The following is a 12,353-nucleotide window of genomic DNA, read 5'->3' on the forward strand; positions in this document are numbered from 1 at the left end:
TGAGTATCTCACCTTCAAAATTTATTTGAACATCTATATGTCTAATCATGCAAATCTTTTATTCAACGAGTGGACAGATGACACGCTCGGCTACGCCATTTAGATGCGGGGGTTTATAGACGAGTGAGTATTCTCACGATACTGCGGCGCTTTCAGAATTTGGTTTTTCTCTTTCACCGGACGCTCACTAGCCGTCGCTATCACAGTGAAGAGCTTTCACCACTTTCCAAGTTTGAATCTCGGCAAGTGGTAAGGTGCGACAAACAGAGCAAACTTTTTTGACTTGTTTCAAAGCGATTACATATATATACGAAATATCGTTTGCCAGTAAACGTTAGTGACTTCATCGGACCACATATCGCTGTAATTGCTTCCAACAAAATTTTGCTTGTTTTTGAGATTTTGGCAGAAATTTCACTCTCGTTTGTTTGCCGGATTATATAACAGGTTAGTGTGAACCTGTTATATAATCCCACTGCTCAATGAACAAAACGCAATATTCAAAACATATTTTCTTCTGGTGACGATATCAAGTCCGCAATTACCAATGTACATGAGTCGGTGTGCCAGATGTACGACGAGGGGACCCCTCAACGTCCCAACGAACTTTTACATTGGCCTCCTTAACGCTAACTTGCTTCATGCACAGCTGGAACAATATATTTTCCTTTCAGACTACCAATTTACATTTTAACTCTTTGACACTCCCAGATCGACCAAACTTTTAAGCGATTTGGCCCTACATCTTTTGTTAGGCTTCCAACGGAGTAAAGGTTGTGTGACATTTCGGGTATATGCAACACTTTTCTAAGCAATCTCTTCTTGGTTCTATTTGAAGTAATCATTCGCATCACCATGCACCTGTTCCAACAGTTTAAACAACACCATACTTACAATGTTACTTTTGACATGAGTTCCACGCCCTCATTACCGCGGAAACAATTGTATCATAAATTGCGAGATCAGCTCCGACTAGTGCAATTTACTTAAACTTCTTCATTAGCAATTTTGAGCATATCATATGTTGTGTCACGCCAAAGTCCACCTACTATTGCAAGTCGACTTCGCGGCATATACATCATTACATAATTTCCACGCAAGTTTTACTTTCAGCCTGTGTCCACTGTAGCTCCGCGTTACCGCGAATAGTCAAACATCGTTCATCAAATTAGTGTCTTGTTGTTTGTTTTGTCTTTACGGTATTGAGATTCGTTTTAGCTGTTGCTTGTTTTGCTTTGTACTACACGCTCTCAGTTGTGGCAATGCTTGATCTTGTCCCTGCGTAAATTTATCAACGCTACTGCCATGATCCTTTGGTTCAGATCTTCATGAAGTAGTCGGGACTTCACAAGCTCCCGCATAAAAACCATTTCCAAGTTATCTCTCCCAACGAGGGTTCGACAGTTTTAATAAATTTTGCTAGCGTTATAATCTTGTTGATATGGTGCAACAAGATTACCTTTGTCTATCATTGCCGTGAAAAAGAAAAAAAAATTAACTGTGCCTTATCTCGAAATTCTCCTTGACATATGATCGTGATCATGCGTCCCATTGGCCGACCTGACCAACGGATAGTGCGACCTCACGATATCAAGACAGATGATGACCATTGCCTTGCGAGACCGGCGCTTGTAAGCTCCTTTGCCCTGCAAAGTAGCACACTTCTCCAGCCTAATTTTACCGACGAATTGCACTCCGCCAGTACCATATATATCTTAAACTTCCATATATGAAAGTTCGCTCTGTCAAAGTTGCTCATTCCGAAGGCCGAGCGACTTTCATGGCGAGGCTGAGTTTGCCGGGCTTGGGCTCATAACCTAGAAACCTACATCTGAGCGGTGATTTGCAAAATGTAAGCTAGACATATTTTGTTTGCTACCCTTAATCTCTTGTCTACTTTTTAAAATATTCTACCAAACATTTCACTCGATATCAGTCGTACATAAGCTTGAAATATGTACATACCCCTTCCACCTTTATGACTACAGTCCACTGAATTTCAACAGATATCAGCACCAAACACAAGTCTGTTTACACTGATATCTATCGGAGCTACTGGTTAAATGGTGCCTTTAAACACCTCCCTGCCGACAGTGCGCACGTCTTGCCGCTTCTGAAAGGGGGTCTGACAATAAAGCGGCAAAAAGAGTTTCTGCTTGGTCCACTAGTTCTCGCCTCTCTTGCAAGTTAATAAAGACATGAAACGAGACCGAAAAAGGCTCGTTATATGGTGCGAGCACCCGCGACATTTCACTTTAAGTTTTTTCATATTGGGGTTACTTTTCCACATAGATACTGCATGTTAGTACACAAATTGAGTGCGGCTTCCAAGCTTAGAGACCACGAGCACGGCGCGCTGTTTTTTATTTAAAGCATTACCAAATATGTGGCTATCTCAGGTTTTCTCAACGAGAGAGATTATCCATGTGCTTGCTCTTAAAGGTATGAACGCTCAGTATTAACAGTACAGGCGTCTGGTCGAGAGGCATCTCACCAGCCAATTCTCACTCTGATAACGATGCGATTACCGCAGATAACTACATTTCCGACCCAGTCAGCACCAACAATCGAGAAAAGATTACAGTGTGTTCAACTGCCCCGATGATAGGTTCTCGAACATTTGAAGTCCAATCCCCACAGACGACACAGTCTTCACGACTCGGTCGTGGAATTGACTTCAAGTGATACCAGGTGCGACGAGGGTGGTGCCGTGTACTTTGCACAAAGGATCTCGCGCCTCAACGATTCTGCATTCAAAAACGCAAATATATTGGGCTCGAACTTTCCACCCAGTAGCAAAACCGAGAACGTCTTTGTGCTAATTCTGTATTTGAAATTATTTTTATTTAGACTAATTCTGCCTGTATGCTTCACGTATTTATTATAACAAGACTAACTGTATCAGTTGAGGACTGTGGCTGGCAGCCCACGCATCTCCATTATGGATACCCACCATCTATATAAGTATTTGTACTTTAGCATTGTGCACATTCGCAGATACACAAAAGTACTTCGTCTCCCTGGCAACTGATGTTGACATGTCATCAAGATCTATTCTGGACTGGATAACGCTGCTCGATCTTTAAAAAAAGAATATTACAAGATGAAACCATACAATACTTTGCTAAGATCATAGAAGTACGATAGCGACAAACACTTGCCACGACACAGAATTAATTAAAATTTGTAGCTCCCGTGCAACTTAAGGCGCTCCTGAATTTATCAGGGCCCAGAAGGCTACAAAAATCTCGGAACATTTGACATCAACAAGCACAAACCTGCGTTGTAAGCCTCACCTCTCTTAGAAAGAGCACATACTTTTAGGGCTGGGTTCCATCTATAACGAATTGGAGAGTTTAGTGCCGACCGTGAGAATATACCGCAAAATATTGCGCCTGACTGGAGCGTAAAACGAGCCTTCGCGGTTAATTACGTGATGCATCTTGTCGGATGATAGTATGTGGACGATATTATACCCAGGATTAAAGCCGAGCACAAGGACACACTAAATCAGTTAATAAGTACTCCGAGTAACGCTGAATTCAACCTTTAATTTGTTAGGGCAAAGTTTGCTTTCGAATGACTGACATCATTAACGATTGGCACTCGTGTTTTTCTTCTACTTTTTGTGGGGTGCCTTTGTCGCCTTTTGGATCTGGAACTCTTTGCTGTTCCTACCTTCGAAAGCTAACAAGCTTAGCTGTGGATGCAAGCGTACTTATACACCAATCCCCGCTTAAATGGCCAATTGTACAGTCATCGAACCTGCATGATCGGGAATTGTAATCAATACAATACTGTAGAAGAGGTGTGGGATGGCGACGTCAGCGGGACGCGAGGGAAAATCAGCCCGTTCACGTAAAACGGCGTGTAACACTAAAAATTTTAGCGCGATGTGTAGATACGCAAGGCTGGCTGTGGATAAACGAACTGAAAACGCGGACGACGTCATGATAAGCGTGCAACATGCGTACGAGCCCACACATATCAGCTTTCGTATCCTAAGGTCGGTGCATGTGCCTAAGACATGTTTCGCAGATCTTTCAAGACCTCTGGTGCAAACCTGTTCCTGTCTTTGATAATATTTGGCCCTTCTAGGCTCCTCATTGTCATCGATGTTAGGGCACTCAAGCCGCCACAAATGCAAGCGAGGCTTGAGTTGAGTCATGGGCTGAATCGTGAATCTCGAAATGATAATCGTAATAAGACTCATCGAGCAGCTCGTGACCGTTTCCAGAAAATATCGTACGGCTTGAAAAAGTGAGGTTTTTAAAACTGCTTCGCTGGAATCAAAGAGGCTCGACTTCGTTTAAAGCTTATAGATATTACCGTGATAGCAACTCTTCAGTCATGAAATCTATCTGGTATCGTCATTCTGGATTGCAGCATGTCAAACGAGTGCGTTGTCAAAGGATATGATCGACGTCCGAAAATCGGGGCAGCGTTACAGTAGGACAGATTTGTAGCCAACAGGTAATGACAGTGTAAGTCAAATGGAGACCTTTGGTTAATTTCTTGCTGATATCACGCTTGTGGTGAGCCATGTACCAGAATATGAGAAAATTATGAAATACTTCAGACCCACGAGAATCGTTCGGTGTATTTACACTTAAGGTCATAGAAGAGTGGAAGGCGCAACAATTGTAGAAACAATGAGCTAGCCTTCCATTTAACATCTACTATAGCTTACTCTCTAGTATAGCTTGTAATGTTGTTTATGATCGAGTCTTTTCGAAAACATCACGACGGAGTATTTAAACTGCCATTTAATTATTTGCATTTGAAGTAGTATGCAGTCCAGAGTGCAAAAGCTTCGCGTAATGCTGTATTGGCGTGCTTTTGGGCATTTCCACATCAGTCAACTCGTTTTGTACAATCAAAACTGAAGTACAAATATATCTCATGTTGAAATAGTAGCGTTTGTTAGTGTCGAACATAGCTACCCTGCATTAAATTTCGGCGCTTCGAAGAGTATGGCTAGACTGACGGCGTAAATATCCATATTGTTGTCGTTGTTGCTGTTTAATCTTGCGCTCCGATTCGAATGCTTCTGCAAGTTTTTCTCCTACGACGTAAAGCGCAACAAACGATGAGATTCCAAGCAAAAGTAAGATCGATCCAATGCATGCCGCCATAACAACCGAAGGACCGAAGGATCTCGCACCTGACACGGTCGGTACAATACAACGTGGTCCTGTCCAAAGCTGACTAGTACACTCACAGCGCTGGTTCACACATTTTCCCGTCACGATTGCTGGTCTACTCTTTTGTGGGCCGGCATAAGAGCGGCGACGTCGATCGTGCGGTGTTTGGACGGTACAATCGTTATCCGAGCGGCAAAATGCTTTCCCACGCACTTCAACGTATTTATTCTTCTCATCTTCGTATTCATCTAAATGATCTATGATCCATTGTCTTGTAGGGTGGGTCACCGGGTTACATCCCAAACTCATAGGTGAGCTAGGAGATATATCTTGATACACTCGAATATAATCAATTTTTAAATGCATTGGAAACGCATCACAAATAGCATTCGCGACTGGATCCAACCCGTTTCCACGACATGGATTCTTGGGGTTTGGTGGCTGTGCACCCCATTTACTAGACATGGCCACATTAAAAATGATGTACATCGGCTCTTCGATCATGATCTTGCTTGGGTTCCTTACACTAGCTCCTTGTGGAGGTTCTGTGATTGATTTGGCAGAAATCTCATACAGCGGTTCGCCTGATAATAGCCAACGAACATAACCATTAGGACCAAAGACCCACTCCACTTGGTACTCTACGAATTCTGTATAAACTGCCATATGCACTGGCCAGTTCGCCGAAAGTGCATCCATTTGAAAGGCAAAAGTCAACCCGTTGTTTGGCGGAATTGGTGCGCCTTCAACAGGCTTGCAGCGAGGATCGGTGTTGCCAGCGCTGCAGATAAACTCACCCATATACGAATTTCGAGCGGAAAAACAAGTTCCGTTTGAGTTGATACCCCAACGATCGTTAGTGTCAGCATTCATATACGTGAGATCGGAATTTATGTCTAACGAAGCTGGACATGTGGTGACGGAGCACAAATTGTTTTCAACACCAGCTCGTAGTGCAGCTTTCACCGTTGCGTAGCTTTGTACTTCGCTGGCGTTTCGCTGGCAAAAGTTGTTTGCGGCGTAGCGCAAGTTTTGGTACCAAGATGGATGACCACGTGCTTTAAGGTAGACGCTATTTGGAATTCCCGGAACATTAGCACCTGGTGTTTTACATGAACTGGAATATATGCAAAGTTTATTCTCATCTCTTGGTGGGATTACGCGAAATTCAGGCGGCATTCCAGGTCCTACTTGTATCGATGCCGAAATTGTGGTGCCACCGCCTTCGACAAGGTCGATCTCGGGTGCTCCTCGACCTTGGTGAGGATTCATCCCGGAGCCTGGATTTGGGTCGCATGCACTGATACGCTGATTGTTTGGTGGTAGTATATCAGGTTCGCATGCATCATAAGAAAAGGGCCACATTCTGTTTGTCGAACCGCTAAATATGGCACGACCAAGATTTCCTAGCATCCATATTCCAGGCCAAGTTGGATAGTAGCGCAATGATTGAGCACGAGCATTAGGACCCAAATGAATATCCGGATTTCCGGACGTCTCCGACAAAGCTCCAGGAAGTTGTGCTCTTACCTCGACCATACCGCCTTGAAAGCAAAATTTGTTCCATGACTGCACCATACCTCCTCGATAGAACTATAAAGTAAGGAAAAGTCAAGAAATTATTTGACATGATTGAAGGTTGATAATGAAGGCATACGTACAAATGTAACGTTTTCAAAGCTCGGCGTTTCGAGATAGCTATTCCAGACTTGCAGCTCTGTGATCGAATCTTCCAATTCGATCTGAAAGCTGCACACGCTGCTGGCTTCATCGCAAGCAGTATATGTCTTGTTGTGCGCGTAAACTTCCATGGCGTCATTCACTCCGTCAGGTTTTTCAATAGACGTCCATATGTGATCGTCTCCAGGTCTAAATGATCTACCAGGTATGTTAAATTCGTCACTCATGACAAGATTCCACGTTTCACCCCGTGATGTCACCCACGTGTAGTGTTCTGTTGGAGTGTCTGGGTCTACCCACATCTTGAGACCAGACTGCGTGGTCAAGGAGCTGTAATCGTTATGATTTGAGTGCGCTGCCCAGGTGTCGTAATTTACTGACACCCAAAGCAGAAAAGGAATCATCCAAAGTCTTTGCATAGCAACCGAAAAAAAAAATTATTGGCTTTTGAGTCATGTAGGAGATACGGCCTGGGACGTGCCTCGTATCAAGCAACATAACTCACCCAACGGTGGAATGATTGACATTTGATATGTACTTGAAGAAGTTTTGCAATTTATCCAAATATTCAGATTGATAGATGTCAACTGAACGTCCTTTACGGAGATATTTCCAACAATATCAAAAATGTCACTAAAAGGGATATCATCGTATCTGATATTGCGCGATGAAAGTAGGAAACTGCAGCTACATCCTTCGAGCTGACTACATCGCATGTAGATAAAATAATTTCTTTCTCCAAAATCACAAGTCTTCGTTTGATAGTCTTCAACGGACAATCTGATCCGTATATTTGTCGCTTTAGGAGTGACTCCGGCAAGATCACGCTTGCTTTACGCTTAGCACTCACAATCGTTTTTCTATTAAGTTTGCTGCGAATGCGCTTGACAATATTGCAGAGAAGAACCTGCCGATAAGGTGAATATTTCAAATTCACCGTATCAAACCTTAATCCCAGGTGCTGGATTCAAAGCCCGTCCGTCTCGCATAACATTGCGATGCTATCAAAACATTCATTCTCATTATCATGCGACAGCTAAGAAGCCTCATAGAAATCGTCATTACATTTTTTATAGATTACTTACTATACATTCAAATGGACACCAGACTAGTAGGAGAAACATTTTGTTCTACATTAACAATTTTGTAGGTCCAAAAGCTACGCTGAAATCAAAAGAAAAATTGTATTAGTATTTAAATTTTGACGCTAAAGTTTCTCATGATTAAAAAATCAGCAATTTAGCCACTATGCTCCAACGTCTTGCTCGGTCCGTAGTCTTTTTGCTCCTCATTAATAATACTAGCTGTCTCACCTCTCATAATTCTCTTGATCAAGTTCTCAAGATGCAGCACTATGCTTATTCCGAGCACGTATCCATTCGCGTTCAAGTTTGTATATCTCGCCTTACAGACACTCCAAGTGGCTCTTTTCCAGTCTGTCCGAGTATCGAGACGACAAAACTAAAGTTGCCGTCACTCCAGCTAAAGCAAGCGAAATCAAGCGTTTAATTTCGCTCTATAAACCCGAAAAGAAGCCTTTGGCCATTTCTATCTCAGCACTAAGCGTCTCGACGTTCATTACAATGTGTGTGCCATTTGGAATGGGCAAAGTGATCGACATTGTGTCTATTGGTTCAGCTGGTGCTATGCCTCTTCCTACAGTTGTGTCGCTATTAGGTGGACTCTTTGCAGTTGGTTCAATCGCCAACATTATTCGTGTAGACACTAGCAACATGATTGGAGAGCGCATAACGAATCGACTGCGACAAGACACATATGCATCAATATTGAAGCAAGAACTGGGTTTCTTCGATTCGTCCAGGACAGGGGAATTGCTCAATCGGTTAAGTGCAGACACGACGTTGATTGGAAAAGTGCTAAGCGATAATGTAGCGAGCGGACTACGTAGCACTGGGCAAGCTTTTGGCAGCATCACCATGATCGTTGTCACATGTCCAAAACTAGCAATGATCATGTTATCTGTCGTACCACCCATAGCACTTGGTGCGATGAGTTATGGTCGATATGTGAAAAAACTTACAACCCAAGTACAGACAGAACTGAGTACAGCTACAGAAGTGGCTGAAGAAAAACTTGGCAATATGCGAGTCGTGCGCTGGTTTTCAAAAGAAGCGCATGAAGTGGAAACTTATCGAAAAAAAATCGACCAAGTTTTGGATTTGGCTCGAAAACGTTCCTTAGCAAGTGCCACCTTTTTTGGTGGAGTGGATCTTGGTGTTAAAATGTGTATGCTTGGTGTTCTTGGATACGGAGGGCAAATGGTTACTGATGGGCTTCTTACAAGTGGTGAGCTCACGTCTTTTTTGTTGTACACACTGTACGTTGGGTTCTCCTTTGCAGGTTTGTCGTCATTTTATGCTGAATTAATGAAAGGTCTTGGAGCGTCTTCTCGTGTGTTCGAGCTTCTCAATCGTCAACCAAAGACACGAGTTCCTAAAAACGGTTATTCGTCTTTGCCAGTGCCATTCACGGGTCATATTCAGTTCCAAGATGTTGCATTTGCATATCCTACTCGTACTGACTCGTTAATTTTCAGTCATATGAACTTGGAAGTTCGTCCAAATGAAACACTAGCGCTTGTGGGTCCGAGTGGCTGTGGCAAGTCGTCAGTAACATCGCTCCTTGCTCGATTTTACGAGTTAGACGGACCAAACTGCCGCGGAAAGATTCTGCTTGATGGTGTAGATATTGCGACGCTAGACCCGACAAAATTGCGTGAACTGATGGGAGCTGTTCCGCAAGAGCCGCCGTTGTTTGCGTGTTCTATACGGGACAATATTGCTTATGGCTGCTCTGATAGTCAAAATGTGACCCTCGAAAGTGTGATTAACGCTGCAAAAGCTGCCAATGCACATGACTTCATTATGGCATTTCCAGATGGTTACGACACGATTGTCGGTGAGCGTGGTCAGGCACTTTCGGGCGGCCAGAAACAGCGCGTAGCCATTGCACGTGCACTCGTGAAACGTCCAAAGATATTAATTATGGATGAAGCCACTTCAGCACTGGACCCTGAAAGCGAGCGCTTAGTACAGGATGCCGTAAATCGCGCGAAGCAAGGACGAACTCTTATATTGATGGCTCACCGACTATCTACCATCAAAAGTGCTGACCGAATCGTCGTCATTTCGAACGGCCAAGTAGTAGAGCAGGGTACCTTTGATGAACTCTCTTGTCGAAAGGGCAGTACGTTTGCTAAGGTAATTCTAAGTGGACAAATGTAAAACTTGGCGACCTGCAGAAACTCATGATGAAGAAATCGTCCGTGTTTCTTGTCTATTCGATAAATGCAGTTTTTCTTGAACAGAAAAGTTAGATAAATTAATGGAAGGATAAACAAAGAAAATGACACTTACATGGATGTTAAGTATTTCTTCGTGAAGCGGTCAAGAGGCAAACTGTTGCGAGTGGCTGACCTAATGAAAACTTCGTCCTCTTCGACTTCTTCCTCGTCAATCCATTCTATTTCGTCATCTTTATCTGGTGTGTTGCCGTCAATTATTGAGAATGATTTCGAGGTGTCTGGAAGACTTGCTGAGATTTGTAAAGTCGGTAACGAGGCTTTTACTTTATCTATCTCGCTTCCGGAAGACCTTGAGCTCCTGTTTGTTTCTATAGAAGATGTGTCTGTTTTTGCTGTTGTTGGCAATTCAGATGGAAATAGATGACTGTGCAAGAATGTTAGCACTTCGTCATGAGCCAACAAGCGCTCGATGACCCGTACACGATCTTGAGATGTGAATTCAGTCAGTTCGACGCCATGTTTTGAGTCATGAGCTTTGCTTGTCATCAATTGACTATCTCGTTGTTTAGTGTGTGACCTCCTCTCACGTCGTCGACTCACCTCCTCTTTCACTGACTCAACACATAGCAAAAAGAAACTTTCAAGAAGGGATCGACCAGTTCTTACTTCACTTTTCACAAGATGATGCTGCCGCATGATTGAGCTAAGTTCAATTGATTTTTGCTGTAGCTCGCGTTTTAAGTGTCGAATTTGTTTTTTGAGCTTCTCTTCGGAACGAACCGCATCTGAAGTTAATTGGGGTAATCCATGAACCTCGGATACTGAAGCTGTTTCGGTGCTGAAATCCTTTGAAATTCGACGCTTTGGTAAATTGGCTCCTATTCTACGTTGTGAATCGAAAGGAGAGTCACCTCCTCTATTATCTGATCCATAACTAGTGCCAGCCACTGCGACTCGCACATCCAGTTCTGCGCGAAGTACTTTGTTTTGTTTCTTGCATGCTTTCAACTGCTTTTCAAGCCAAGTTCGGTCCTCTTCAATCGACTCTAAATTTTCCTTCATCGTCTTTAAATCTTTGGTCATTGTTGTTGTAAATGCATCGAGACGTAGTGCCTCATTTCGATACCAGTCGCGCTCATCTTCAATCTTTTTGATCTTTTCAGACTTGTTCTCCACCGTCTCATTGCGGTGAATCTTTTCGCGCATAGCGTAGAGTTCTTTCTGCACATTGTACATGTGAGCACGATAGGCAGCCAAAAAATCACGTTCTTGCTGTGCGAGAACAGCACTGATCTTGTCCGATAGCGAACCAACAACTTCATGAAGTTGAGCATGTTTCTGGCGAACGATCGCCATACTAGTAAGAAAAATCAAATTGAATTAGCTAGAAATACCATTGAAACTTTTACCGAATGACTTACGCTGGTATTTCATCGATAACAATCAAGTCGGAGCCAAGTACATTTCGATGACCTGATGCAGCATCTGGAATCTTTTTTACCGATGTGATAAACGTCTCTTTAGGGAGCACACCCACATTTTCAATCATTGAGCACTAGGTCGATAAGAAAATGGTCAAGAATAGTTAAATATATTTTGGTCATGGTCGTTTATTTGGCTATTTCAGTCTTTATATCTCCTACGAAGAGGTTACAGAATTTATTGACGATCTCGGCACTAAAAGATAATGTGATTAAGCAGCGCAGACACACTGGCTGTAAGTAGATCATGGCTCATTTACGATGCGACGACGATATGTTAGTATCATTTGTCTTCGCACTCACAGCTAGTGAACGCGGAAGCGTTGGCGCCGGGGCAGCGCGTGAAGGTGCACTGCCACCCAGAAGCTGAACTAGCAACTGGTTTTGAATACAGAGTGCAACGATCTTCGATTCCAACGGCGCCAGGTGCTCCACCGTCCCACGAATTGACGTGTTTGTTTGCTCGACGGCTAGGAGCCGCTCCGACAGAGCACGATAATCCTCAACGTGATGCAGTTGGTGCACAAAGTGCTCCAGGCTCTCGAGGCTTTCGCACAGCGGTAGATGACCTTGGAGAGATGCTCGGCAGAGTGCCGATGAGGACGGACTTTGTCTCTAACGATCAAAGAGCATCGCGAGTAACCGGACGGCGACCAAGTCGTCATTATCCGCCGCCGACTCTTCTCGATGAGAATGGTGGCGTCCACTATCACGTGGAACCCACGATGACGACGTCATCGACGGGGTTTAACCCAAAATCTTGTGAAGTGGCGGGGGGACCAA

The 12,353-nt window shown here is 43.5% G+C and overlaps 4 protein-coding genes across 4 annotated transcripts; 2 read left to right on the forward strand and 2 right to left on the reverse strand.

Annotated features, from left to right (window-relative positions):
* Positions 1-4,949: 4,949 nt before the first annotated feature.
* PHALS_07698 (Concanavalin A-like lectin/glucanase, subgroup) lies at positions 4,950-7,126 on the reverse strand (the record flags this gene model as incomplete). Its single annotated transcript, XM_024721209.1, has 2 exons — positions 4,950-6,737; positions 6,806-7,126. 2 exons carry the CDS (start codon positions 7,124-7,126, stop codon positions 4,950-4,952), a joined length of 2,109 nt encoding a protein of 702 aa, XP_024586332.1.
* Positions 7,127-8,011: 885 nt separating this feature from the next.
* PHALS_15248 (uncharacterized protein) lies at positions 8,012-8,408 on the forward strand. The gene has a single exon (XM_024721210.2). The coding sequence runs from the start codon at positions 8,073-8,075 to the stop codon at positions 8,331-8,333; it is 261 nt and encodes an 86-aa protein (XP_024586333.1). The 5' UTR covers positions 8,012-8,072; the 3' UTR covers positions 8,334-8,408.
* Positions 8,408-10,069, forward strand: PHALS_07699 (atp-binding cassette sub-family b member mitochondrial; the record flags this gene model as incomplete). The annotated part of the gene is made up of 1 exon (XM_024721212.1): positions 8,408-10,069. The coding sequence occupies one exon, from the start codon at positions 8,408-8,410 to the stop codon at positions 10,067-10,069; it is 1,662 nt and encodes a 553-aa protein (XP_024586334.1).
* A 52-nt stretch (positions 10,070-10,121) lies between these two features.
* Positions 10,122-11,638, reverse strand: PHALS_07700 (uncharacterized protein; the record flags this gene model as incomplete). The annotated part of the gene is made up of 3 exons (XM_024721213.1): positions 10,122-10,143; positions 10,202-11,446; positions 11,511-11,638. 3 exons carry the CDS (start codon positions 11,636-11,638, stop codon positions 10,122-10,124), a joined length of 1,395 nt encoding a protein of 464 aa, XP_024586335.1.
* Between the last annotated feature and the right edge of the window lie 715 nt (positions 11,639-12,353).

Source organism: Plasmopara halstedii (assembly GCF_900000015.1).
Source record: "Plasmopara halstedii genome assembly, contig: Scaffold_3120, whole genome shotgun sequence".
Taxonomy (NCBI): domain Eukaryota; phylum Oomycota; class Peronosporomycetes; order Peronosporales; family Peronosporaceae; genus Plasmopara; species Plasmopara halstedii.